Source organism: Camelina sativa, chromosome 7 (assembly GCF_030686135.1).
Source record: "Camelina sativa cultivar CO46 ecotype springtype chromosome 7, ASM3068613v1".
Classification (NCBI taxonomy): domain Eukaryota; kingdom Viridiplantae; phylum Streptophyta; class Magnoliopsida; order Brassicales; family Brassicaceae; genus Camelina; species Camelina sativa.
The window spans coordinates 31,977,183-32,004,442 of record NC_141886.1 but is presented as its reverse complement, the minus strand read 5'-3'; the positions used below and the strand labels follow the sequence as shown (position 1 = coordinate 32,004,442).

Here is a 27,260-nt window from a genome sequence, read left to right as displayed (position 1 = left end):
AGGAATAAATTGATCCGGATTTTATATCATTGGTTACAAGGTGAATATATATGTCGTTTAAGTATGGATGGGTGCCTAACTTATACAATAGTGTATTACATAACAATATCCCCAGGTTCGAGAAATTGTACGAATCTACGACTAAGCCCATAATTTTTTGTTAATAGATATGTTGATATTTTATTTATAAACTAAAAAAGTAAATGAAAGAAATTTTGGAAACAAAAAGGAGGGGCCATGCAAAGAAACTTTATTTATTTCGATCGGGCTGATAAAGTTTTACTTTCTTATATATGTTTTTCACTGCAATACAGTTAGTTGCTTAGTTGTAGAAAAGAAGAAAAGAGTGACTTGTCACAAACTAATATGGTTATTTATTATTTAAATACAAAAATAAAAGTAGACTTTTGATGTGTGGAGTGGAAGTAGACGTTTCCTCGTTCTTCAACTATCTCAATAGTTCTGCTGACCCACTGACCCACTTCTATTGTCTTTTTAGTTTTTACATACATTCAATTATACACAATACATATGGATTCGTTGTAGATTTATTAACAATAATACTAGTATAAGTTAACTAGTAATAAATGTTGACCTAATAAGCTATTCATGTAGGTGATCATATACATGCGCTGCCAAGTATTAAACGTGCGTACATCGTATGATAAGATAATACCATTTATAATACTCTCATTTCGTCAACGATCATATATTATAATCTTATTTCACTTTTAGTAAACAAATGGCAAAACGAATGAAAATGGTACAAGTATGATCCTAAATATAAAGGCATGGTAGCTACACTTATACTTAGATTGTCTTGGTAGATCTATATATTGTCGAGCTTAAACAAAATATACTAGCTACACTTTTCAATATTTATCCGGATTTGTGATCATAAACAAGTCATTAGTTTTCACCTTTTAAAAAATTGATTTCACTTTATACAACGTATTATAAATATAATAAAAAAATATTTATAGTTATATAAAAATCTTTATGATTAAGCTATATATTGCAACTATTATTCTATGGTTATTTTTGCATACTCTTGGGTGTGATTGTGAATCGTGTGATTCATGCCTAAGATGCCTTGGATATATCATGTTATGTAAGCTAGATAAAAATATTTTTTGTAATAGAAACTTTGAACTTCGAAACATCATCACAAGGAAGACAAATAATCGTGAGTGTCACTGTTTAGTTGTCCAATGAGAAAAAAAAAAAAAAGAAAGAGGGAAAAGTATATATTTCTCATTTCTGAAAAGTCCAATCACATATTTATTTATAAAGGCGACTTATTGGACTTTCTAGTTGACAGACAGATCATTGAAGCAGAGAACAGTATTAGATGATCATCGCAAGCAGAGAGAGAACGACACGTTTAAGAAGACAATGAGAAACTCACACCCATAACTTGCTGCTCATCATTTCTTATTATATTAAAAAAAAAGGGTTAGTTAGTTTTCTTGATGTGCCACATATCTTTAATTTCATGATCTTTTGTTTACCTTTTCTTTCCTATGCTCTAGGAGATAATGTCAGATCAGTTATATTATATAGTTTGAGATTGTTCTTGAATTCCATGTCTTTTTTGTGGCTTATTTTCAGAATATATGGCTTCTTTCTTTCATGGAGAATCTAATATGAGAGAACCCTCTTCTGATATTTTTATGATGAATCTGAATCCATTCCCCGAGCCGACAATAACCAGTAATGCTCATAACCATCACTTCTACAACTTGTGCTTTGGGTCTCAACAACATGGACCTCGAGATGAAGTAGAAGATCATATATCTTCTGTCTCTACGTATTCATACGAAGGAGTCTTCAGGGGTTTGACTCCGATCTACTTGAGAGCTGCTCAAGAATTGCTCAATGAGATTGTCAATGTAGGAAACGGTAGCCATGGCGCCAAACAAGAACCAAGAATGAGTAAAGAGTCTGCGATTTATGGAAAAGGGGACATCGTTGGTGGCGGCCATACGCCTGGCGTGGCTGCTTACCGCCAAGAGTTGGAGATGAAGAGAGCAAAGCTCATCTCCATGGTGGAAAAGGTAATTCATTTGTAACTACCTATATAGATATATGTGTGGCATAAAACAATATAAGAAATTTAAGTGTATAAAATCAACTATGTGAGCAATGCTAAGAAAGTACTTTTATTTAAGGTTGAGATTAGGACTCAAGTGCAGTATCCATCACGCTGTTTTTATGTTGGCCATTGTGGATTTTTTACCTTGACAAAATGCCAGTGTTTAACATGTTTCGGATTTTTTTTAGGCATCAAAGGTTGGTCCCGAGCATATGGGAATAGGTCCGGAACTTTCTTGGCTAAAAAGAAAAAAACAAAATATTTAGTAGCTCACTAAAAGAATAACCTTTACATGAGAAAGGGAAAAAATATGATCTAGTGTTAAGTATATTTTGTTGATAAGTAAACGTTTAAAGATTGGTAACAGATTTGGGAGATGTACACAGGTTGAACAAAGATACAGGCAATACCATGACCAAATGCAGACTATAATCTCATCGTTTGAGCAAGCCGCGGGTTTAGGCTCAGCAAACCCGTACACACATATGGCGTTACAAACAATATCAAAGAAGTTTCGTGTTGTAAGAGACATGATTTGTTTGCAAATCAAACACGTAAACAAGCTGTTGGGGAAAAAGGAATATGACGAGCAGCTTAAGCATTTGGGTAAGATGGCACATCACCATTCAAATGCTTGGAGACCGCAAAGAGGTTTGCCCGAAAATGCTGTTTCCATTCTACGATCTTGGCTCTTTGAGCATTTTCTTCATCCGTAAGTAATGTTTACTTGTATCTTTAATTTTTGTTTCGATTATAGTCGATATGGATGATGTAGCCTTGAAACAAAGGAAAAACTATACAATAAGGTTATGGAATAGTCACTAGTTAGGTTTCTGTAGACTAACCAATGATTCTTGTTTTGGTTTGTATATATATAGATATCCTAGGGATCTGGATAAGGTAATGCTTGCCAAACAGACTGGACTTACTAAGAGTCAGGTAAATGAATTTTGATCGACATACTTTTGTTTGTTAATGTTAAATGTCCCATAGTTTATATACAGTTTTCATAACATCATCTAACAAAGACTCGACATACTAATTACATTTTTTTAACATCTAATTGCTAATTATATTTATATATTTTTCTTTATGTGGGTACACTTTTGAAGAATAATAATAAAACCAAAAAAAGAATTATTCATGAAAATTTTGTGTAAAATGGATGTAGGTGTCTAATTGGTTCATAAATGCTCGAGTTCGGGTGTGGAAGCCAATGGTGGAGGAATTGTATTTGGAAGAAATGAATATTGAAGAAAGCAGAAAAGGAAGTAACCCAAATGAACATAGTACCAACGGTTCATCTTCTAAGCAACCTTACAATAATTCCACTTCAGATGAATCTTCGAACTCGATCTTACCCACCTTTTATCAAGGATTCAATGAAAACGAAACCCCTATGCCAAATGCATCCTCAAGTTGCTCTATAGGAAGGTTCAGCAAGCAACATATGAATCAAGCTAACTTCATTCATTTCAATGGAGGGTTTGAAATCTATCACACAATGGTTGGGAATGGCGTCTCCCTTTCTCTTGGCCTGCCTCATTCTTGCGACCAAACCTTCAAAAACATTCAGTTTGGATCGACAAGTCATGGAACTGAGATCTCGGGCATATATCCCTCTTCGACTTATCAAATCATGGATTAGAACTAATTAATAGTGATGATATATTTTATGCTTGTTGCTTACGTATATTCTGTGTATAGCCCTGGCCTTTGGATGGTTTTTGAGAAATGGATGTGTGTAAGATAGATAGAGAGGAGATGATTTAAGTATAGGTTTTGATAGAAATGTAGATAACTATACTAGATAAAAAAAACTAGGTCTAGTATGGCTTTATACAACCAGGTTTTAGTTAGTTTTGCTACGGAGATGTTGATCAAGACGTTGATTCGTTGATCAAGATGGCAAAACAAGGAATGCTTGACATATATATATATATATATATGAGTGTAAATGAAAATTTCTATCAACCATGAGATCCATGTTCCCTTTTAGTTATGTCTTTATGAATATATGTGCGTGTGTATATGTGTCACAGAATCCCCAAGAAATCTCTTCACATATTTTGTATTTTTTCTATCTATTGTTCATCAAACCTAAATATGATTATTAATTTTTTTTTCTTTTTTTTGGATATGCTCCTTTTACGATCGAACTATAAGCTTGCTACTGTGAGAATAGCTAAAATTATATCCTTATTCTTTGCCAAATGTGTTGAAAAGGAAACGAATACACAAATTCTAGCTGTTCATGAATGGCTTAATAGGTACGTGCATGTCATTCCCACAGTGTTTGTAAATGGTTGTAAAGGGAATGGAATTGAGTGGAACACTTCCGTGACCAAACAATATAAGACATCAACTTCGCTATGAAGCCTACAACTCCAACGTTTTAACTACGACAGGACAAAAAGTGACAAAAACTTTTAGAAATGGGAATATGATAATAAAAAAATTTTGGTAACAAAAAACACACAAAACCATGGTTACAAATTACATATAAAAAATATGAATGGAGGAATACACAAACGCCAACACCTCTCTCTCTCTCTCTCTATATATATATATATGGTACATAAATTACCCCAAAACTAATAAACCTCTAAAATTCTACCCACTCATGTCGGTGTACCTCGCCAAAAGACCAATACCACATGTATAATAAGTGATTAATCAATAGTAAGAAAGAACAAAAAAAGTGAAGACAACATATAAAAAATGACAAAACCCTTTTACCCAACAAATAATACTACTCAGTACTCACCACCGACCTGACTAAACCCTTTTCAATCTGACCTATGAAACTCCCCCAAGATCTCAAAACCCTCATCGATTCTCAGTGTGATCCATCTCGTCGGTAAAATAGCACATTGTGGATCAAGAACGGTTTGGTTGGATTTGTACACAACATGAGGATCACCAAGAGGCAGCTATCGGGAGAAGTATGTACTCTCCGCTCGCGTCTTTTTTTCTGGGGTTTATATCCAAGCAAGAGAACCCCGGTCATTTGGATTTTGTGGGCGTCCTCTTGTTGGTGTTGGTGGTCGATTTGCGTTTAACTCCTGCAATATATAAATGCTCAGTCATGCCATTTCCAGGTGAAAAAAGAAGAAGGATTAGTCTCTGTTTCAGAGATAAAAACCTGCATCCATGTGTCCTCTATATGTCTTTCTGGTGAAGTTTCAGGTGAGGTAATTGCTGGAGGCAATGGATGGATAAGCTTGGGAACCACAACAAGATCTCTCCCCAACACCAAGATAGCCCCGGCATTGTTTGCAGTACCTGATAAGGAACATAATATGATTTTATAAGATCAGGATATTTTTTTATACGGCTTAATAGCGAGTGTTCGGTTCCATAGACATACCACAATAGTTTGTAGCCGAAAAGAGTGTGATCAAATGCCCCTGGGCGAAACGCTCGAATCCATCCATTACGCATTCATGCGCTCGTACTATCAATTGAAGATCATTGTTGTTGCAGAACTCCATGACACGGTCAGGCTGTAATCGCAAAAATCTTGGTCAGTAATAGAACTGGTGGATATACTTATTGACGCGAACTAGAATTATATTCTTCAGTATCATTGTCGAGATATACTTATGGAAGCAAATTAGTGGTATATTTTTCAGCACTACTGTCTAAAAAGCCTATGAATAAGTCTAGAGTCGCAAGGGTCAAGCAAAACAAGTTCACTTCTTCACACGTCAGAAGCTCAAAATGAAGAGGGAAGGATGGATCAACAACCAGATGTATATGAGTACGAGGAGAGGAGAGGATGGGAAGGGAAAGTAGGATATCAACAGAATTGTATGAAACAGAAGGAGAATACCACTCACCCCAAAAGTAACCAATCCAGGACCTCTAGCATTGGGCCTCAAACCTTCAACACTGTCATTTTCAGTTGGATCGGACCTAACAGATTGCAATATGACATACTGGTGAGACATCAATCAAGAAACAAACATTGAATAATAGAATTAGACATGTACTTACCATAGTAAATCCATAAGCACGATTGAGCCTGCTTCCATTGTAATCGGACGTTGGATATTTTCTATCTGCTCTACATGATTTATCGACCGACCAATTCCCCCATGCATACAGATAATTTTCTTCTCAATCAGTGCAGCCAGAGGTAGCCAATTGAATAAACGGTTAATTCGGTGCCATACCCAAATCCCATCACGTTCACCCTGCAAGCAAAGTAGCCACGACATGAGAACCTAAAAGTGGAAACAAGAGATTGTCAGAGATGATGAGACACTACCATTCGCTCAATACACTCTATCCGGAAACCAAAAAGGGCGTTAATATCGGCGGCTTCATGGTTTCCACGAATCAGATGTACGTTGTGTTGGTATTCAACCTGCAGTGTCAACCATTGAACGTTATAATCTTTCCTATAGCGTTTATAATACCAAAACAGAGGCACTAATATGGTGCTCAAAAACTACCTTTAACGCAAGCAGAAGTGTAATTGTTTCTAGGCTGTGTTGACCCCGATCAACATAGTCCCCTAAAAAGAGGTAATCGATATATCTGAAACCATTTTACACACTCAGTAATTTCAGATCAAAAGTAGCAATCATATATCGTTAGAGATTTAGCTGCACACTTACGATATGTCTCCAGCTGTTGATGGTGAACCATATTCATCAAAAAGGCGCATGAGATCCCCAAACTGACCATGCAAATCACCAAATATCTTAATCGGGGCTCTAAGCTGTAACACAGTAGGTTCGCTCGAGAAAATACGTTCTGCACTGTCGCAAAGATCAGCTATTTCATTGCAATCCAAGAAAAACTGGCGTCGAACTGGAGGCTTCCACCCTCGAGGTTTCAAAAGATGAGCTACAACCTAATAAAATAGAGTTGTTACTTCATTAGAAAGTATTGAGTGTCAACTTGGCACCTCATACTGTTGAACAATACACAACACCAAGTAGTAGTACATGTCTGTACAAATAAGTTTCCAATCCTATTAAACCAAGGGATTATACACATCTACAGTATCTAACAACACTTCTGTACAAAAAAGTTTCCAATCCTATTAAACCAAGGGTAATACACATCTACAGTATCTAACAACACTTCTTATTCCTATACAACCAACCAAATGACCAGTGCAACAGCAAGAGAAAGTTTCTACAGCTGTTCTAGCAAGCAGTCTTTTGCAGGAAAATGTAATAAGTGTATAACTGTTCTTCTAGATCCAATATCATGGACATAATGCTTTCTTGCACCAGTTCATTAGGAGAGCAAAACTCTCTACCTTTTTCGGAACACTATTGATTGACATCTGACGATCTAATAATTTCCTCGCTGCTGTAGCACTTTCAGGTGTCCCATAGCTAACACGCCGTCCCTCATTTTCAAATTGATCAATGGACAACTGTCTAACCATTCCACCTAAGGCTCCACCTGTTTCTGCAGCAACCACCACCTTACAAAATTTCAAAAATAAATGCGACGTTAAATTATGAAATTAGGATAATACACCATTATTAAATGAAGAGGAAAAATGTTGTGAAATGTCAGATTTGGTATGATAAGAGTTAGTTTGACTCACAGCTCTATGATGAAGTCGAACCCCTGCAGGAATAACACTGTTGGGTACTGCAGAATCAGGCTTAATTAATGATACTGACGGTTTTCCACTGGGTGTAGCCTCAGCACCGCGATCCCTATCCGGCAGTTCAACTTCACCATTGACCTGCCGTGCCTTTGCAGCAGCTAAAGTTGCACTGATAGCCTCGGCTTCCGCAGCAGATGCTTCAACGAGATACTCCACACCCTTGCTTGTTCTCCTACAATGTTGGTTGATAAATATTTTTCACAATGAAATGCATAGGTGCGCTAACATCACGACACATCCCCAAATCAAGACACTAACCGAGTTCCTGGAACCATTGCATTTTCAGTGCTTATATCAGTATACATATCACCATTTACAGGGGGTGCAACAGGACTTCCCAGTACCACAGCATCAGGAGCTGATTCCGGTAACTCCCCTGTCCTTTCATCAGAAAATCCATATCTTCCAGGTGAACGACCAGGTGGCGAGTTTGTTGCTGCAGCAGCCGCAGCAGCATGAGAGGCAGCAGATGTTGTTTCAGCAGCAGCAAGATCTTCAGCAACCAATAGGTCATCAAGTAACACTCCTGAAGCACCAACAGAATATTGTTAAGTTTTGCAGTTATAATTGGGAAAAAAGGGAGGGGTCTACAAGAGAAGTGAAAAGGAGCAACGGCACTGATTTTTGGCGATTCTATAATGTTTAAACTAACTAATGTTAATTATACAACGTCCAGACCTTAACAAAGATCAAACTACCTATTTAAAAAAAGTGTAATCCTACATTATCAGACATTGGTAACTTGATGGAATACTATACCAAATTTACAGAATCATTGGGTCTCAGATGCTGTAAAAATGGTTCATTCTCACAGACAAACATGTAATGGTATACTGCATATAACAAGGTTGAAGCTTTTTTCTGTTACCTCCACGCAAACCACCATAGATAAATATCAAATCACCCACTGCAGCAGCAGCATGTCTGCAGCGCCTAGTCAACTCAACAGAAGCATCACCACCAGCTGCGTCCGCACTATACCTACCAGTTCTAGGACTAGTAACAACCGATTTTGTATCACACCATACACCTGCTGCAGTATCCAACACTGAACAAAGAGAAAAACATGAACCAGTCAGAAAAGCTCAGAAGAATACATGTACTATTTATTATGAATATAGTTATGTAGCTCCTTCTACAATAGATGAGTGAACAATCTTTTACAATATCTGTTCGATAGTTTTCGATGAAACTCAAATATTATATCAAATTGTGGCTTCACTGAAGAAAGATACATCTTAGACAAAGGACGAAAATAACCACGCTTTTAGAAAAAATATGTTTCAGTAACAATTCATCGATTAAGACAACATAAAGTTGTAAAAAAATAACTTATTCGTTGGTTTAAATATTGCATATATAAGAAAAAAACCATAAGTATTCGCTCATTGAAAACTCCAAAACAACATGAAATGAGATTGATTCTTTTCCTTTGCTAACCTGCAACACTGGATGAGTCTTCTACCATGCGTCCACCACCAAGTGCCCCACCAGAGACATGGAGTCTTGCGTTTACAAAGACCTAAAAAATTTCCACTAAAGGTTAGTTTTTCTGATGGAACTAGATAGGAGAAGAGAAGAAAAGATAAGAAGAAGCGTCTCATACTGCTGCATGCTGGTATCTGGCAGAAGGTGAGACACCAGGGGCTATGGCCCATTCCCAACGTCCATCCCTGTGCTTGGCAAGTCCATATGCACTTGCTAGGGGCTATCATGCAAAGGTACACAAAGACATATTAAGTATGGCAAGCAAATATTTAAGATCAAGACGGACGAAGAACCTCTTAAACTCTATTTTTCACTTTTATGCAAACATGGTAGCTAATATTCTACTTGAACTCATACTTGAATTAATTTACAAAGAGAAGTTATTCCCCTATCACCTCACTGCAACAGAACAAGTTTGTTAACTGCAGAGTAAATATAATGGTAGCTGAGAGGAATATAACATTTGGACTCCCTCAGGTGACAAACTTAAAGCCTCAATGTAAAGCAAATGTCTATTTTCAAACAGGGGATTAACATGGAAGCAAAAACTCTTTGGCTTACCACACTGTTAGCATCTCTTCCACCACAGAGAAGAAGAAGGCCATCAGACCGTGCGCTTGCAGTTGCATACCTAGTCATAACGTACAAATCCAAGAGATCTAAATCACTTAAGAGAGCCAAGATCACATCAAATGAATGAAGCCAAGGAAGCTAAATTACATGCATGGAGGTGGACCTTCCCCTTCTGGTTCCAGCTTACGCCATTCATAAGGTTTGGCAGCAGTGTCCAAAGCCCATACATCAGCTAATGGACGTTTTCCTGGTAATTTAAGGATAAGGGAAAAGGGGCTATTTAAGGAGAATATAAATACACTATTAATGAGGTAGCGAGTAAAATTGCTTACCATCATTTCCACCAATTGCCATGAGATACCTCTGTCCTACCAGTGCCATAACATGACCATAACGCGGTCCTGGTCCAGGACCCTGAACAACAACCCTATATAACGAGGATTTCTAAATCAAGCAACAAACTAGTATAATGAATTTCAGACTGAGCTTGCCACAAGATGCAGATTTCTATTCGAACCTGTGCCATCGTGGCCGTTGCTGAGTGAGATCAAGAACGTGAAGATCCTCAGCTGATAAACCAGCAGGACCTATTCCACCCTACGCCACAGAAACAATTCGATAGGAGGTTCAAATTGCTGACCATAAATGATAACCGTGCTAAACTACAATACATAACAACAACCAAAAAAAAAAAAAATTCTCCCCTACCTGAATAACTACCATGGTCCCAACAGCAGTAGCAACATGTGCAGCTCTTGGGCTAGGTGGTTCTCCATAAGGTGTAAGCCTGTAAGCATTATTTCATCATATTAATTGAACTCCACACTTAAATAACATACTGTAGATCTCATACACTTTTCTAATATGGATACTTATAAATGGCTAAAGAAACAGACATCACAATTCATATCTTATACTCACCTCGACCACTTATTAGTAAGAACATCATAACAATGGACATCAGCCGTCGCACCAGCAAGCCCTGCATAGGAAACAAACATTATTCCAAACATCAAATACAGGACTTGATGCCAACAACAAGGAACTAATGCAAATCTAACATCAAGGAATGAAGAAACTAGAAATGTTGAGAAAACTAGTTTCACCCTCGCAAAGCTTATAGCTTTACTAGAAAAAGTAAAGGAGAGAAATCGAAAAACATACGAATGCCGGCACTTCCAGCAGAAGTAGGCGTTCCGGTTCCTCCTGAATTACCCTCAAGAGCCGTAGCACCACCAAACAAGATCAGTCTCGGGCCAATGTAACAAGACGTCCCTTCTTCACCAACAGCAGGAACAGCCGTCAACGTGTGTCCACATCTAGGACCAGGACCATCCTCTTTCTTCTCCATAATAGCATTCACAACCGAATACGTCGGCGCACATCTCGGCCCAACCACCGTCGTTACCTGCGGTTGTTGTTGTTGTCCCGGAGACGGAGACGGAGGCGAAGGAGTCAAAGACGCCGATTCGGATTCGGATCCAGTTTCTTCCGTTGATTGCTCAGACGCTTCTTTCTCCATAGGCGACGATGATGAAGCGGCCGTCGTAGTAACAGGATCTTGATCATTCTCTGGTACCATAGACGAATCCAAATCCATTTCTTTCTTTTTTTTCACAACCCTAAATTTTTTTTAAAGCTTTTAATTTAAGAAAGACAACACATCTTCTCTTAATTTAATAGCAAATCCAAAGTTTCTCTTTTCGAAAATCTTCACGCTTATATAGAAACACTGACTTAGCTTTCTCCGGTAGAGATCCTCCCGGGAAAGAAACAAAAAAAAAGTTAATCGGAGCAGAGAGATTCCGAGAATTTGAAAATGAGTTGTTTTTTTTTTTGGTTTAGGAGAAAAAAAGGACAGAGAAGAGAAGACGAACTCAACGCCCAAACCCAAACAAACCTGCCCTTTGTTTATTTTTCCTTATAATTTTAATTTTAATTTTAATTAATCATCACTCAAATTTAATAATTTGTATGTTTTACTTACTTACTACTACTCACTTTGTATTATAGATAATTTTTTAGGATTTTTACCCAAAAAAAAAAAATAAATGTTGTATTATTATTAATTACTTTTGTTTTATATTTCTTTCAATATTCATTTACTTATACTTTTCTTCCACTTGTTGTCATTTAAGTGCATGATATATTTAATTATTTATTATAAAACTAAAAATATTAATTAGTTATTTGATTTTAAGAATAAAAATGTATTAAATATACTAAAGAAATCATCTTTTTGGGATACAGAAAAAATCTTAGAACATCATCATTTATGATACAAATGGAGTATAAAAAAACAACAACAACAATATTTATTTGAGGAAATAAAACACTCTTTTATCTAATTTCAATTGTTGTAACGAATTGAAAAGCCATATGTAATGTAGTCATTGTACTAAGAAACAGTTTCATCATTTATGTTAATACAAATTGTACTAAAAAAACAGTTTCATTGTTTATGTTTATACAAACAATACACATGGAACCAAACCTAATGTTTACTTACGTGTAGTGTGTAGTAGTAGCCTAACACAGCTTGTAACATACTACTGTATTATTTGATTATTCATTATTAATGACGGATTTTTATATATTGAAAATATGCAGCAAATTGTAACGTTTTGCTACCAATTTTTACTATCATGAAATAAAAAAAACTGTGTAGCAAATTCATTGTATATTTGTATATCCATCGCAAATATTATCACAATGATTTTTTTTTTTGTCGTCAAAATTGTGTATATTGCAGAAATTTAGTAATAAACGGTAAATATGAATCGAACGCCTTAAAAATCGTTATTTACACAAACAAATAGAGAAAGTATAAAAGTGGAATACAATAAATAAATAAACAATGATAGAGCCATAGAGGAAAAGGAAAATGGCAATGTGCCATGAGGATGACATTAAGGGGGGTGTATTCAAACCATGATTTTGGAGAATTCGATGGGATTTAGGAAATTTAGAATTTTGATAGATTTTAGAGAAGTTCATATGATTTTCTGTAAAATTCTTTCAAATCCCACCTAAAACCATGAGATTTGGATTTCTGTATTTTTAACTAAACAAATCCTCTAGAATCCTCCAGAATCCTAAAAATTATTAAAATCCTAATCCACAAAACTGTTTTGAATAACAATGGATTTTAAAGTAGATTTTTAAATCATCAGTTCAATAACAAGAGATTTTAATGGATTTTAAAGTAGATTTTTAAATCATCAGTTCAATAACAGTAGATTTTGATAGACTTTTTAAAATTCATGATTGAATAACATAGAATTTGTAAATTTGACACAAATCACTTAAAATGTCAAGTTGAATACACCCCTATAAATGTCATCTACAACAGAATGACATAACTCTCTGAAGTCAGATTAACTTCGTACAAACCGCCATTTCCAGTTTGGAAGCTTTAGAAACAATCTAGCAAGAAGAAACGACTTATTTTCTTTAAATTCATGATTAAGGTACTATTTACTTTCAGGAAGAAAATTTACGTTTACATCGAAAAGAAAAAATCACTTTTTGACTATAAAGTATTTTTATATTCTTACAACTTTTTTTCCTTTCTTTTTTTTTGGGTCAAATTTGCAAGCGTCGTTTGTTTGTTGCTCTCATTTATTGGATTCCTCCAAAGTCCATAGCTATGAAATATATAGCAGACAATGCAATATCAAAATTGTTATAAACCTTGCATGTGCGTTGATTGAGTACAAGAGTGATGCTGGAGAGTAAAAAGGTTTAGATTCTTAAACGTAAATAGTACACAATTAAAAAGTCTGGCTATTGAATTTTTTTTGGATTTTAAGTTATCAATTTAGCTGCTTTACAGAACCTGCTCCAAAGGACTCTTCATCAATATATTGACTAGTATCAAGCTGAAAAATTCTCGATATCTCTAGTATATTTGCACAAACATAACATCTAACCAACAGCTGTTAGAACTTTTCACAATTTCTACATAAGAAAAACCCCACATTTTGTATCATATATTCCAGCATTTGTTGATCAATGCATCGTGATTGCTTGTTGGTTTCTGGGAACTTCTCAGCACGATATTCCATCAAGACCGAATCAGTTTTTCCTATGTGACTTCTTGTTCTGTTTCTTCTTGGAAGGCCCAATTCCATTTGCAAGATCAAATGAGCTCAGATTATCTAGAACTTGATCAAGACCAAGACCAGGAGCTTCTCCACCTTCCTTCACAGATGGTGAACCTTCAACTATTTCGGCTCCCAAAGTATCATCATCCCTTGTCTCGTTTTCATCTTCTCGGGTCATCTCTGGAGGCATTGCAAAATGTGGAAGCTTACCTTCAATGTAATCTTTCAGAATCTGCCTAGCTGCTTTGGTCTCATCAGGTAGTCCACTAGAGGCGACATAACCACGAGAGAGGCAGTATGTTCTCAGAAGCTCTGAGGCAAGAGGTGGGCGGGACTGAGGCTCATAGGTTTTAGGTTTAGGTAAAGAGATGTTGTACACATCCTCAATGGCATTCCGAGGAACACGTTCAGCCACAACCTTGATAGCTTCACGGTGCTCGGTCATCCGGTCTATTGGAAGAACTCCAGAAGCAATCATTTCATATCTTGAGCTTGAGAATGAAGGGAAGACTAAACCAGGGCAATCACAGAGCATTAGCTCCTCAGATATAATCAATGTCTGGAAATGCTTTGTTTTCCCCGGGGTAGATGTGACACCTGTTCGCTTCTGACCTACCAAAGCGTTGATTGTCGAACTCTTTCCCACATTCGGGTACCCAACAAAACCAACGACAACTTGTTCGCGGTGCGATTCAGCAGAAGTTGCGGAAACTCCTCTAGATTTCCTCATTTTTACTATCTCTTGAGCCTCAAGTTTTAATCGAGCCAATAGCTCGTCCCTTCCATATACTTTAACAGCTGGATCATCCGTCCTCTGAGAGGTATCAGGTGCTCTCCATTGTTCTTTCAGGGGTTTACCTTCTAGGGTAGCCGTAGCAGCTTTGGCTGACCAGAATACAAACAGAATATTGTTGCGGGAAAAGTATTCCGCCCATTTCTCCCTGCATATACAATGTACAACCCAATTGGTTAGCAAAAAACAAAAAGGTTAAGAGGCAAAAGAGCAGCAAGTAACAGGTTTACCTGACATAAGTAGGTAGAAGATCCGCCTTGTTTACAAGAAGCATTGTTTTTTTATGATCATCAATTTCTTGTGCATATGCCTGCGTCAGAACAAATCTTCACGTAAATGATTGATATGTTCAGGAAAATTATACTAAGAGAAAGCTGCGAGTTAGCAGAGATAGAGTTACCTCAAGATCAGGACACCGATAGAACAGAGGATCCCTAGCATCAACAACCATAACAATCTGAAAGAGAAGTACAGATAGCCAATGAGCTTTTGCAATTAACTTAATTCAGGTAGATGAGCCTTAAGAGACGAAAAAAATATCCTGAACAAAATAACATACCAAATCACTTCGTTCCAGTACTCGCCATAGCTGTCTCCAGATGTCAAGATTCTTCTCGAATGGAGTCAATACAAGCTTTTCATTTTCCTCGAGGCTGAATACAGCAGAAAAGTAGGCATGCATAAGTATATAGCACTAAGTCCCAAGGAAATTTGCATATAATAAATCAAACCATACATCAAAAATAGCAACAAAATAATATCTTGAGTAAACAATAACATGCTTCAAGATGTGAAAATGGATACTTTATAATCAACAAAAGTGGTTAAAACGAAACTTATTTGACTGTTTTGGTACCCTATCCCAAACTCTCCCTAGTCCCTAGCTTTCCTTTGACACAAAAAAAAAACTATCTCGAACATATAACAAGCTTACATATGTGTTGCCAAAGTACTTCAGCTTAGTCAAGTGCTAAAGTTAGATAAATACGTCAACCTTCAGAGTCATCATTTAACAAATCAAAATCGAAACTAAAGCCATTAAGTGGTATAAGTGACAACCAAAACCTCGCAGATTGTAGCAAGCAAGTACTAGAGTAAACATAGTGCCTAGCTTATGAGCATTGATTCGAATACGAATTCTCCTAAAATTTCCTTAATTTAATTGTTCCCCATTTTATAGAAAGCATTGTCCTAGAGCATAGAGAAAATGATCTGACTTGGTTCAAACACTTGCATATAAGCAACTCTCCATTCTACTAACAGCTAAAATCCTTCTAGTGCCAGATATTTATCTTGTTTATTGCCAACAACACTAGGAAGAAGAACAAGGTAAGACAGAACCAACCTCGCAAGTTTCCGGCGCCAAGTGAGAAAAGCTTGTTTTTCATTAACATCAAGTTGCTCCACATTCATTTTTGGTGTCCAATGAGGTCTGAATAAAGTAAAGAGAAAGAACATTAAACTAAAGAAGACTTCATGTAACTCCTGAACAAACTAAAGAAGAAGCAAAAGAAATAGATATATAAAACCACCACACACCTTCGAGGCACTTGAAGGCTACTAGCATGTAAAGCCTCTTCTCTCATACGTTGCTCTTTCCATTCTTTAGCTGTTATACCACTTGAACTCGAACCTGTGTCCCTATTTACATACAAAATCACCACAAACAACGAAGAATTAGCTCATGAGAGATATGATGATTCAATACATAGAAGCTTCTACAGATTCAGAGCACAAACACAAACAGTAATCACCAATTTAGATAATCAATACACAGAGCTCAAAAGCAAATTCTTCAGATATGAAACAAACCGATTTAGATGAATCAACAAACAGAGCTCACAGATTGAAGAACCGATCGATCAATTTAACCAAATAATCTCTAACAAAGATGTGAAAAACAAAATGAAAATCGAGAAACTCACAGATTGATAGGTACAGGGGTTGCGGAATCGTGATGAATCGCGAAGAGGCGTTCAGCTTCCTCGGCTTGTTCGATGATAGCATCGATGTCGCTGACCTCTGTAATAGATTCCAAAACCTTCTTGTGTTGATCCTTGTAGGACTTGCCTTTTTCCTTTGTTTCTTGGATCATATGGTTGTGGTGCTTCACTAGGGCTCGCCCTAGAGACGTCTTCTCGTTCTTCCCCATTTTCTTCTCGTCAGTTACGGGAATCGCAGAGGTTGTGAGAGGATTGAACGCTTTGGGGTTTCCTTCTGCTTGTGGTGGTTGAATTCAAAACTCGAAAATGGGAAAGCTCTCGTGTGGTTTGAAGCGAAACGAAGCCGCCGTGGGGAGAAAATTTTAATAAAGTAAGAGTTTAGGGCTTCCAAGGAAAATTTGGAAAAATATCCTAACACGTTGACTGGTTCTCCCTCTACCTCCCACAAACACAGTGTTTGTGGTTGGTAGCGGTTAGTAGCGGTTGCTAGTGATTGGAACTAATTACACAAACTGCTGTCAATTGTTTCCAACTGCTTCAAATCATTGAATTCCAAAAACTACGCTTGTGGGCGATTGCGATTAGAACTTTTTTTTTTGTAAAAAACTTAAAAGAAATCAATGATTATGAAATTCTTTTGTGTTATATCTTCTATCTGACCATTTAACTCATTAAGGATGAGAGAAAATGAAGTACGGATACAATTACAGAGATTATAAAATAAACAATTAGAAAAAAATAATATTCCAATTAATAATAAACCGGAAAATTTGATGTAAATTTAATGGCACATCGCATATAAGTTCAAAAAAATCTAAATAAATATAATATTTTATCAGAAATTTTTTAAAAATAATATTATTTGTGAAAAATATTAAAACAAATCACCAGTGACTCTTCTCAACTCTCACTTAACCATTCCTACCGATGCAACTACTGACCCACGATCTAAGAGAAAAGAGAAAAGATCTACGATCTAAAGCATATGTTTTTGTCATTTATCAAATTACTTGATTAAATTTTTGGTGAAAAGCCAAATGCATAAAGGAATAAGTATTTCAATATGAAATTTATTTGTTTTTTGAATAATTATTTTAGTATTTTTTTAATAAATTTAAATTATAAATCAAGTTTAATTAAAATTTTTGTGTTTTTAAACATTTATATATTATATATCACATTTATTATGTTCCAACCGCTATTGCACGCGCTGGTCAACCAGTCGTAAACCTCCCGCAAACACACCAATTTTAAACCGCTAAACCAGTCATTCAAAACGCTTAATAACGCTTGAAACCGCAATCGTCCGCTTCCACAATCTTCTATTTTTCAGCTCATGTTGCTTCTTGTTTTATGGCATATAGACAGATATCTCATAGTAGTAATCCTCTCGATATATAATAAGAAAGTGTGTTATAGGTGAAAAGGTTCTGGTTCAAGCGGATTTGTGATATTTGCTGGTTCAGATAAAGATTGGCTTTGGGGTTCGTATGGTTCTGACATTTGAAATTATTCAATTCCTTACTAGAATCTGTGACTAATTTATTGTTTTTTTTTTTTGGTACAGTTGGCTTGGATAGAAGAAGAACCACGAGACTAGCTTTCATTTCTTAATTGGATCTCCCTGGTAAACTCATCTTAAATCCTTGAACTAGCAATAATACATTTTGCTATCATTTTTCTAGATTTACTTTGTGTAGAATAATCTGATTTTAAGGCTGATTTTTGTTCTTGTCCCGATTTGTAACGGAGTGAGCCCACGTCATTTTTTCCATTTACCTTACGCATTAGAGAACTGAAGTTATGTATGGGCTTTGTTGCTAATAGATGTTTTCCCTTATCAGTTGTCCACAACACACCCAACAGTAGGATTTTTTCTAGAGAAAGAAAAAGACGATACAAGAATAGCTTGAACGGTCTCACGTGACGCTTGCCCACAAGAAAAGTCACGCGTTATAGCCAGCTGTGGCTAGAACTTGAACAGAGAGGTAGCCGTGTAGCTCATCGACAACAACAAGATGACTGCTCTAACTGCCCGTGTCGGATTTCAAGTTGTTATTTTGTTGACATCATCAATATTGGAATATTAGGCATGTTAAATTAAGTTGATTCGATTATGATGGTGTCAAAGAAATTGTCTTACGGGTGAATCAAAATCTTTTGTTACAAGCTATAAAAGTTTTTTCACAATTACAAAAATATTGAATGAAAATTAGATATATAAAATAGCAGTTAAATTTTGAAAATTTTAGATTTAAAAAAAAATTAAAATACCAATGCACGTTATCAACACCAAACATAAACAAATTCACTTCGAACTTTTAGAAGTAGTTTTATAAACCAACACTATTTTTCAAACGCCAATTTATAATCGACCTTAATGTTTCTAAGGTTCAATTAAAATATGAAATAGCGTTTTTTTATTTTGTTTGGGAATATCCACATTCGATCCTTGTTGGAAAGCTCAAAAAGTCAATATATCCATGTCAGGCAACTAGACAAGCTATTTAATTTACCAAAACAAAAGAAAAAAAAAATCTCTAAACCACGTTCTTCGTTCTCAAGATCCAGAAAACTAACTAAACTGAAGATGAGTTCAAGATCTGATCTCACAAGCAAACGAGTTACCTTCATAATCTTCTTGCTAAGTCTCTCACTTGTTGAGTTATGCCATGGAGGATTCACAAGTGAATATGTCAGAGGAACTGATTTACCAGATGACATGCCTTTAGACAGCGATGTCTTTACAGTTCCTCCTGGTCCTAATACTCCTCAACAAGTTCATATAACGCAAGGGAATCATGAAGGTAACGGAGTGATCATTTCTTGGGTTACTCCAGTTAAACCCGGTTCAAATACTGTTCGGTATTGGTGTGAGAATGAGAAAACGAAGAAGGAAGCAGAAGCTACAGTGAACACTTACCGGTTCTTTAATTACACTTCTGGTTATATCCACCATTGCCTCATCGATGATTTGGAAGTAAGTACTCATCACTTTAAAGCTCTTTTCGATTTTGAATTGGTTTTGGTTCTGTTTTTTTTTTGGTTAAAAATATCCTTAATTTAGAAAAAAAATTCGGGTTTAGATATGTAAGAAAAAAAAATGGATTCAAATTTAATTTCTTGAGTATAGAATTTGTACAAAAACAAAAAATTTGAATCCATTTAAACTATATTTTGGGTATAGAAATAGTAATTCTATTTAAACCATATAGTATAAAATATAATTCGGTTTTGGGATATAATATTTTAGACCGTTTATGTTGTATTTACTATTTAGTTACTGTTCTTTTAAAATATATATATGGTTTGTGTGCAGTTTGATACAAAATACTATTATGAAATTGGGAGTGGCAAGTGGCGCAGACGGTTCTGGTTCTTTACTCCGCCTAAATCAGGCCCTGACGTACCTTACACCTTTGGATTAATCGGTATATTAAACTAACTGAAATTCATGTTTATGGGCTAACATAAGTGGAGTGACACATTAAACCTTAGATAATGTTTTTGACTATGGTGGTCTCCAACAACTTTCCAATGTGGGATTTTTGTATTAACTTCCAGGGGATTTGGGACAAACATATGACTCAAATACTACGTTAAGCCATTATGAGATGAATCCGGGGAAAGGACAGGCCGTTCTGTTTGTAGGAGACTTGTCTTACGCAGATCGCTACCCTAACCACGACAACAATAGATGGGATACTTGGGGAAGGTTTGCTGAGAGAAGTGTTGCTTATCAACCTTGGATATGGACTGCAGGCAACCACGAAATAGACTTCGTTCCTGACATTGTACTACTTGAGTTCCTTCCTTTATCTTTTTTCATTTCTTGAGTAATGATCTAAACTTAACTTGAAGAGTTTGGTTTTAGGGTGAAATAGAGCCATTCAAGCCTTTTATGAATAGGTATCAAACGCCATATAAGTCATCAGGAAGCATCTCTCCATTGTGGTATTCCATCAAAAGGGCGTCGGCTTATGTTATTGTTATGTCTTGTTACTCATCCTATGGTAAGGAATCGGAGATGCAAACTGCTTTAAGAAATTATTTAGAGTCTTGTAGCTTAACAAAATTTGCATATTATTGATTAGGGAAATACACACCTCAATACAAATGGCTGGAAAAAGAGTTGCAAGGAGTGAATAGAACAGAGACACCATGGGTTATAGTCTTAGTACATTGCCCGTTTTATAGTAGCTATGTGCATCATTACATGGAAGGTGAAACATTGAGAGTCATGTACGAACAATGGTTTGTCAAATACAAGGTTAATGTTGTGTTTGCAGGTCATGTTCATGCCTATGAAAGATCGGTAAATTTCATTTTACTTTTCCCCAAATAGTATTAATATTTATTATCTATACTCCCCTTGTCCCCAAAGTGATGATCTCAAAAAAATGACGCAGGAGCATGTTTCTAACATTGCTTACAACATTGTCAATGGACTGTGTGAGCCAATATCAGATGAGTCAGCTCCTGTATACATCACAATCGGAGATGGAGGAAACTCTGAAGGCTTGGTTACTGAGTAAGTTTACCATATTTTTGCAAACACTTTTATTAACGACAGAGTTATATCAATAACAGAGTTGGTTATGTGTTAGTTTGAAAGTTACTTTACTCTGTTTTTGATACAACTTTATCTTTATGACTTCAACCTTATCCATTCTTCAACTCTGTATTATACTTTCTCTGTTATTTGATACAAAGCGTTTGCTATATTTGTAGCATGATGCAGCCACAACCAAGCTACTCCGCGTTTCGAGAAGCTAGCTTTGGGCACGGGCTGCTAGAGATTAAAAACAGAACTCATGCCTACTTCAGCTGGAATCGTAACCAAGATGGAAACTCTATAGCAGCAGACTCTGTGTGGTTGATTAATCGGTTTTGGGGAGCTCAAAACAAGACACGGCTTGGTGCGTTTTAAACACAAACTGAACAAGATTGTATTGTTTCTGCAAATATTAAAGAAAAATAAATCAAAGAGTGACTGTTCTATGAAAGGTATGTTATTGAGATTTGATTATAAACATTTTAGCAACAAAATATTTTTTAGCAACTTCAAGGTGATAGTACTCCCAAAGCTTTGTTAATAAGGATAATCTTTAATCGCCAAAGTACTCCTAAAGAGCAGCGACCCATTTGTCGATACAGCAGATGACAAGCTGAGGTTATCAGAGATTAGGAGGACTCTGAAGTCGAATTGAAGCTTCAGTCACATCTTTATCTCTTGGTGTATTGTGTAATACAATATCATCTGTCTCCAAGAAAATACTTCATCTGCTCTATTTGCTTATCCATGTCATCATTGTGATTGCAAATTTCTCCAAACTTCAATATCTTTACAACCTTCACCGTTTCTCATTGAAATGTGTGAAACTGTTTTTTTCTTAAAGCATCTACTAGTTAACTATGAAATCAACCTAGTATATTGGAGAGGACTCATCAAATAAGATAAAAATCGCAAGCATTTACAAAAGACAATCCATCTCATAGAACAAATAGTGAAAAGTTAGTTATGATCATCGAGATATAAAGTAAGAGAAGAAGCGAGACATGCAAGATTAGTCGGTTTTATACTCCTCCCACTGCCGGATCTCGACCGCTTCCACCAACTCCAACGTCGCACGTGAAAACTCCTCCGCAGCTCTCTCTGCAATATCCTCAGCCTCCATTTTTCTAGCTTCAAAGTCCAGCGACATTCTCCTGACTTCATCTCTTAGCTCTACAAATTCCTCGAGGTCTTCTTCTTTTAACAACCACCTCATACTTTGAATTTCGTCGATATTTTCTTGAGTAGCAAGGTAGGTTAGATTGGCCCTGTCAGCTGTTGTTTTTGCTGCTTTGGCGGTTTCTTGGATAACAAGGTAGTTCTCACGAATTCCGCCTGCTAATACTGTTCCTTCATCTCTCGATGCTTTCATATCCTCATGGACTCGTACGTCTTCCCAGATTTCATCAACGTTGAGGTGCAAGTGGTCTTTCAGAGTTACAAGTTCTGAGTAGACGAATTTCTTTATCAACTCCCTATATGTCCTCATCTTCTCTCCATCATCTCTCAACTCTTCACGTAACTCTAAGAGTTTCCCTGACAAGTTTTTTCTATGAGTTTCAAGACCTGAGTTGATAATATGCTCCATAAACTCCATTTCTGTATCTATCTTTTTTTCATCTTCTCTTAACTCTTTCAATATATGTCTCATCTTCTGCAATTCTTCGCTCACATCTCTTATATCAACTGTGTCATCATCAATCCCTCTAGATTCTGAAAACCAACGACAAAGAAAAAGTTATAGTTGTAAAGTTATAGTTGTATATATATATTAGCATTCTTTTTCTTTTTTTGGATAGGTTTTGTTAGTTTTCTCACAAGTGAGAGAGACTCGAACTAGAGACCTAAGACAAACTCCTTTTAGAATATCTTGCTTCAATATTTGTGGAGTTATAAATGATGGGTTTATAGATCTGATTTGTTTTATTAGACACTAGAACTAGAATAGTGGATCGCTTGCCTTATGGTGATGAAGGTCAAAAGAACTTACTAATAATAATTAGATACTTCACCAAAAAATAAAGAAAAAACATTAGCTAGGGTTTCTTCATGTACAAACCTGTTGATATCGAAGTCTCATCGTTGTGAGGTTTAGAATATCTAACAAGGTACTCGATGATGTAAACTGAGTGGTTTGCGATGAAGATCAAAACAGTGAGAGGCCAAAGGAACATGTACTCAAAGCTTGCTAACGCCAATAGAAACATGAAGCGATCCGACAGGAACAACCAGAATCCACTGATACCCTAATCAAATAGAGGAGAAAGACAGTTAGAACTAACACAAGTAAACGTATATAATTTAAGATGTACAATTTTACTTACAGAGGCTCCAGCAGAAGAGAGTTTAGGGCATAACAAGATGAAGATTAATGCGAGAAGACTCGAAAAGATTAGGACAAGACCGATCAGATCTGTGTATAATTCGGAGGAGACGAGAAGCAAGAAGACAAACACACGTTCTATCCAAAACAAAACAGTCGCTACAACTTCTACTTCTTGCTCATATCTTTCTCCTTCTTCAATAATATTCATCTTCTTCATCAATCGAACTTTGCCAATATTGATAAAATACTTCTCTGTTATTGTTGCTGTATATATATATTTATTCGTTTACGATAATAAAAAGGATTTATATATCCCGAGGGCTTTGGGACTTTAGAATTTGTATTTAGAATTTGTGGTTAGGGCAAATTTTCATGAATTTGAGAAAGGAAAAAAAGAAGAAGTAATACACGTGTCATGGTGCTGAGGTGACAAAAAGAAAACGTAAATGAGAGAATTATTGAAGGTATCAGTTACAAATATACTGGTTATGATATGTATCTATCTAGATCCTCTTTCACGATATTAATATATTATAAGTTAAACAAAATAAAATTAAAAAATTAACAACTAATGATTTGAACCAAGGGAGGCTTTTAAAATTTTGAGTGATTCGATCAGATTTTGTCGAGTTTCTTCTGTAGGTAACTTTAGTGGATCATTTATCAAATTTTTATGACATTTAATCAAAAATATTTCATGACATGTTAAGAGAAATAATTTGAATTGATATCCATCGCACAGGATCGGAATATGAATTAGGTAAGCAACAAGGTGAAATGAATAATAGCATAGGTCTTTGCTTCCAACAGATGCTCTTAGTTTTTGAGAAAATAAAGAAAGACTATACAATCTTATGAGAAATGTAATCATCTTCCATAGAAATGATCCACAAAAAAGTTCATGGAAATAGAGCACAACTATCCACGAAATTCCAAATTATTTTGTTTTTTTTTTAAAGGATGAACATAAACTCTGAAAACACTAAAAAAAAAACTCAGAAAATAATTAATTAATCAAGTTTTTGAAACATAACCAATATGGCAATATGTATCATAGTAGTCTGAAGTAAATGGTTGAAATACTAAGAGATCGAAGAGCTTAAATCAAAGGCGGGGTGAGAATCTGGTTGTGGAAACAACATCAAATTCAAGCTCTATATTCAAAGCGCCTTCCACGTCCAAGTAAATCTTCCTAAGATCATCCATAGACACAAAATGAGCTAACCCCCAACTTGGATATAATTTGTCGTGCCACCTCGTACCTGCAGAAAAGAGAAAAAACGTTATTTGAGAATTACTCAATTCCAAATAAATATCTCTCTGTATACTATAAAATACTCTCTACTTTTCAATCCTGTGTTATGAGTAAAAACGTTAAAAATAATGTCATTACAAGACCTACATGAACATGACAAATGGTTGGATCCACGTGGGTCTAGCACTCGAATATTAGCTTGCTTGAAAATCTTTTCATCTTGGTCAAGTCCTTCACTCTCTTCGAGAGTCAGAAAAATGGAGATCCATTTGCCTCGGTCCCGTGTTAAGCAGGCATTGGGATACAACTCTAGAATCCTAGATGTCATGCACATGTAAACAATCACTAAGAGGTGAGAAGTTGCTAAGAAAAAGAAAAAAAGTAATCATATTCATATACCAAATGCATGTACTTACCATTTTCTTCCCTCAATTGTAAACTTGCGTGACCTGTGACAATGCTCTTTCAGCTCAAAGAAATTCTTAACTCTCCAAGAGAATTTGGGATAAGGGAGTTTGTCATTAAAACAGATGATTTCCCAATTAGTAGGGGGTGGAGCAACAATGACATCAACACCAAACTCGCATTGACCTTGAGTACTGACAAATCCATTTTCAGGGTCTTTGAATATATTAAGCGGAAGCACTTGCGGTACTCCCCACATAGATCTTAAACTATTGAACGGCTTCGGTTCTACATCTGTATATAAATTTTTAATGATTAGAAATAGAATAAAAGAAGATACATGCATGTGTATGGTAAGATAAGAGATATGTATGTACATATATACGTACCTTGAATGGTAAAGTACTTGTTTGATTTTTTGTTAAAGACGAAAAACCGAAAATCCGCGAACACCTCAGTTGATGGTTTGGAGGACAAGCTAGTGCTATCTAATTTCAAATACATTGAAATAAAGTCACTTCCGTTGTCATTATCGTTCCCTTTCGGATACAATATCAGTTTCCTGCGTTTGCGTAAGTTAAGATAATGCATCTTCTTCAAATTCAAATTTTAAGAGCAAGAAGAAAATATTGTTTTAAAACATGAACTATAGTGACTATGCATTGCCATGCATACGTACCAGTCGTAGCCACCAGAGGAGAAGATACGGGATTGATATTTGCCATCAGAGGAAAGAGTTGATTTCTCAAGTTGGGAGAAGTTTTGGATCTTTAGTGAATAGGAAGAAGGAGAACGTTCTCTCATGCTCCAGACAGTTGTAGAAGACATTCTTTTACCCAAAAACGACCTTAACTCTGTTATAACCTAAACAATAGATCCGAGAGAAGATTTTGAGATAGTCATAGAGATTAGAAAATTCAATAAATACGTTATTATTAAAAACAAAGATGTCCCGGAAATTGCATTGTGTATCTATACTAGGACTAATACCTATTGAATATAAATTGTTGGAATTCCTGGTTTGTAACAATTTATACACCTAAATTCCGAATTCAAATTTTACGATTCAGGCAAATAATGAATTATATATGAATATACCTGGAAACTCTGAAGTGGAACGGTGGATCGAAACGACTTGAGGTTGTGCAGCACTCTTAACATCGTGTCTTTACTAGTATCAACACGCACACAAAATTTGATCAAACACTGATGTTAGAGCCGCTGAGATCCTACCTCAAGAACTCGATGAACGTTTTCGTGTGTAGCAAGTATCTTAGAACCCTACCCACCTTTGAACAAGAACGTGTTATATCGTCTCTGTGGAAAGAAAAAAAAACTCAAATAATCCCTTGTTTACATATTTGGGAGCAACACCTAATTAATTAAGATGGAATATGGCATATCATAATTATATAAAAAAGGTAAATTAACATATACCAATTGAAACATAAAATTGAAATCTTCTCAGTTTTTCCGAATTTCGTATTTATCATCAAACTAATCAAATCAAGAAATAATATTATGTTAGGTTTTTTTTGTTTAGTCAATAGCTTACAGCTTTAATAAATAATAAATTGGGTTTAAAAGAGCCAATTTGGAAGATATGGCATATAATTAAAGGTTTTAAAAAATAGTAATTATTCTTTTTTGAAAATATAGATATAAATTTTATGTATTGTAGTGGGTTTCGTTGAATGTAACTTCCCATTAAAATTGCTTTTAATGTATAAAAATATAAAAAGGTAGACGGTCAAATCTACATGTAATCTTCAGAGATATGAAAATATCATTAAAAATATAATATATACATTTTTAAAACAACAATGTTCTATAACAAAAACCTTTAAACATAACTTATTAAGCTGTTTTTTTTTTGCTTACATACAAGTTACAACGAATGCTAAGCAGACGACAACCGTCCGATCCGCCTAAAACCTAAATAACATAAATCAAATATTTCGGTTTTAGAAAACGAACGAAATGTCACTCCAAAGTAAAATGCCCATAAACTAAAGTAGCAAAAATCTGACTTTCTTTTTTTGAATGTGAAATTTATTGTTCGAAAAAGATCGAATGTAGT

The 27,260-nt window shown here is 35.6% G+C and overlaps 6 protein-coding genes across 6 annotated transcripts; 2 read left to right on the top strand and 4 right to left on the bottom strand.

Annotated features, from left to right (window-relative positions):
- Nucleotides 1–1,275: 1,275 nt before the first annotated feature.
- LOC104703545 (BEL1-like homeodomain protein 5) lies at nucleotides 1,276–4,097 on the top strand. The gene is made up of 5 exons (XM_010419572.3): nucleotides 1,276–1,455; nucleotides 1,612–2,057; nucleotides 2,482–2,807; nucleotides 2,974–3,034; nucleotides 3,267–4,097. Exons 2-5 carry the CDS (start codon nucleotides 1,617–1,619, stop codon nucleotides 3,741–3,743), a joined length of 1,305 nt encoding a protein of 434 aa, XP_010417874.2. The 5' UTR covers nucleotides 1,276–1,455; nucleotides 1,612–1,616; the 3' UTR covers nucleotides 3,744–4,097.
- Nucleotides 4,098–4,522: 425 nt separating this feature from the next.
- On the bottom strand, nucleotides 4,523–11,710 carry LOC104705126 (serine/threonine-protein phosphatase BSL3). The gene is made up of 21 exons (XM_087459897.1): nucleotides 10,962–11,710; nucleotides 10,719–10,779; nucleotides 10,506–10,584; nucleotides 10,315–10,394; nucleotides 10,130–10,224; nucleotides 9,945–10,044; nucleotides 9,786–9,855; nucleotides 9,343–9,444; nucleotides 9,177–9,258; nucleotides 8,605–8,784; nucleotides 7,995–8,262; nucleotides 7,671–7,908; nucleotides 7,374–7,544; nucleotides 6,721–6,959; nucleotides 6,556–6,640; nucleotides 6,369–6,467; nucleotides 6,095–6,294; nucleotides 5,938–6,013; nucleotides 5,466–5,601; nucleotides 5,241–5,380; nucleotides 4,523–5,160 (listed from the first exon to the last, which is right to left on the bottom strand). The coding sequence occupies exons 1-21, from the start codon at nucleotides 11,395–11,397 to the stop codon at nucleotides 5,077–5,079; spliced, it is 3,021 nt and encodes a 1,006-aa protein (XP_087316023.1). The 5' UTR covers nucleotides 11,398–11,710; the 3' UTR covers nucleotides 4,523–5,076.
- Nucleotides 11,711–13,456: 1,746 nt separating this feature from the next.
- On the bottom strand, nucleotides 13,457–17,114 carry LOC104703543 (GTPase LSG1-1). The gene is made up of 7 exons (XM_010419570.3): nucleotides 16,622–17,114; nucleotides 16,236–16,337; nucleotides 16,042–16,128; nucleotides 15,256–15,349; nucleotides 15,097–15,153; nucleotides 14,927–15,006; nucleotides 13,457–14,844 (listed from the first exon to the last, which is right to left on the bottom strand). The coding sequence occupies exons 1-7, from the start codon at nucleotides 16,846–16,848 to the stop codon at nucleotides 13,875–13,877; spliced, it is 1,617 nt and encodes a 538-aa protein (XP_010417872.2). The 5' UTR covers nucleotides 16,849–17,114; the 3' UTR covers nucleotides 13,457–13,874.
- Nucleotides 17,115–19,038: 1,924 nt separating this feature from the next.
- Nucleotides 19,039–21,688, top strand: LOC104703542 (fe(3+)-Zn(2+) purple acid phosphatase 12). Its single transcript, XM_010419569.3, has 7 exons — nucleotides 19,039–19,619; nucleotides 19,959–20,070; nucleotides 20,204–20,433; nucleotides 20,514–20,652; nucleotides 20,734–20,954; nucleotides 21,049–21,170; nucleotides 21,371–21,688. Exons 1-7 carry the CDS (start codon nucleotides 19,230–19,232, stop codon nucleotides 21,567–21,569), a joined length of 1,413 nt encoding a protein of 470 aa, XP_010417871.1. The 5' UTR covers nucleotides 19,039–19,229; the 3' UTR covers nucleotides 21,570–21,688.
- Nucleotides 21,689–22,152: 464 nt separating this feature from the next.
- On the bottom strand, nucleotides 22,153–23,728 carry LOC147941928 (uncharacterized). The gene is made up of 3 exons (XM_087456784.1): nucleotides 23,519–23,728; nucleotides 23,278–23,440; nucleotides 22,153–22,913 (listed from the first exon to the last, which is right to left on the bottom strand). Exons 1-3 carry the CDS (start codon nucleotides 23,726–23,728, stop codon nucleotides 22,207–22,209), a joined length of 1,080 nt encoding a protein of 359 aa, XP_087312910.1. The 3' UTR covers nucleotides 22,153–22,206.
- Nucleotides 23,729–24,421: 693 nt separating this feature from the next.
- LOC104705123 (uncharacterized) lies at nucleotides 24,422–26,497 on the bottom strand. The gene is made up of 6 exons (XM_019227196.2): nucleotides 26,279–26,497; nucleotides 25,860–26,044; nucleotides 25,570–25,742; nucleotides 25,192–25,474; nucleotides 24,923–25,092; nucleotides 24,422–24,782 (listed from the first exon to the last, which is right to left on the bottom strand). The coding sequence occupies exons 1-6, from the start codon at nucleotides 26,339–26,341 to the stop codon at nucleotides 24,625–24,627; spliced, it is 1,032 nt and encodes a 343-aa protein (XP_019082741.1). The 5' UTR covers nucleotides 26,342–26,497; the 3' UTR covers nucleotides 24,422–24,624.
- Between the last annotated feature and the right edge of the window lie 763 nt (nucleotides 26,498–27,260).

Bases quoted from the DNA above. Each gene is read 5' to 3' on its own strand.
- LOC104703545 (XM_010419572.3), top strand. From the start codon at position 1,617: ATGGCTTCTTTCTTTCATGGAGAATCTAATATGAGAGAACCCTCTTCT. The intron at 2,058-2,481 runs GTAATTCATTTG...AGATGTACACAG, and splicing joins TCATCTCCATGGTGGAAAAG to GTTGAACAAAGATACAGGCA. The intron at 3,035-3,266 runs GTAAATGAATTT...AAATGGATGTAG, and splicing joins CTGGACTTACTAAGAGTCAG to GTGTCTAATTGGTTCATAAA.
- LOC104705126 (XM_087459897.1), bottom strand. From the start codon at position 11,397: ATGGATTTGGATTCGTCTATGGTACCAGAGAATGATCAAGATCCTGTT. The intron at 8,263-8,604 runs GTAACAGAAAAA...TTGGTGCTTCAG, and splicing joins CTATGGTGGTTTGCGTGGAG to GAGTGTTACTTGATGACCTA. The intron at 5,602-5,937 runs GTGAGTGGTATT...TTGCGATTACAG, and splicing joins CTGGATTGGTTACTTTTGGG to CCTGACCGTGTCATGGAGTT.
- LOC104703543 (XM_010419570.3), bottom strand. From the start codon at position 16,848: ATGGGGAAGAACGAGAAGACGTCTCTAGGGCGAGCCCTAGTGAAGCAC. The intron at 16,338-16,621 runs GTGAGTTTCTCG...GTATGTAAATAG, and splicing joins ACCCCTGTACCTATCAATCT to GGACACAGGTTCGAGTTCAA. The intron at 15,154-15,255 runs GTATGTTATTTT...CTTCTCTTTCAG, and splicing joins TACTGGAACGAAGTGATTTG to ATTGTTATGGTTGTTGATGC.
- LOC104703542 (XM_010419569.3), top strand. From the start codon at position 19,230: ATGAGTTCAAGATCTGATCTCACAAGCAAACGAGTTACCTTCATAATC. The intron at 19,620-19,958 runs GTAAGTACTCAT...GTTTGTGTGCAG, and splicing joins GCCTCATCGATGATTTGGAA to TTTGATACAAAATACTATTA. The intron at 20,653-20,733 runs GTAAGGAATCGG...ATTATTGATTAG, and splicing joins GTCTTGTTACTCATCCTATG to GGAAATACACACCTCAATAC.
- LOC147941928 (XM_087456784.1), bottom strand. From the start codon at position 23,728: ATGAATATTATTGAAGAAGGAGAAAGATATGAGCAAGAAGTAGAAGTT. The intron at 23,441-23,518 runs GTAAGTAAAATT...CTATTTGATTAG, and splicing joins TCTCTTCTGCTGGAGCCTCT to GGTATCAGTGGATTCTGGTT. The intron at 22,914-23,277 runs ACGATGAGACTT...TTTGTCGTTGGT, and splicing joins TAGATATTCTAAACCTCACA to TTTCAGAATCTAGAGGGATT.
- LOC104705123 (XM_019227196.2), bottom strand. From the start codon at position 26,341: ATGTTAAGAGTGCTGCACAACCTCAAGTCGTTTCGATCCACCGTTCCA. The intron at 26,045-26,278 runs GTATATTCATAT...TCTATTGTTTAG, and splicing joins TTCCACTTCAGAGTTTCCAG to GTTATAACAGAGTTAAGGTC. The intron at 25,093-25,191 runs GTAAGTACATGC...CATGACATCTAG, and splicing joins ACAATTGAGGGAAGAAAATG to GATTCTAGAGTTGTATCCCA.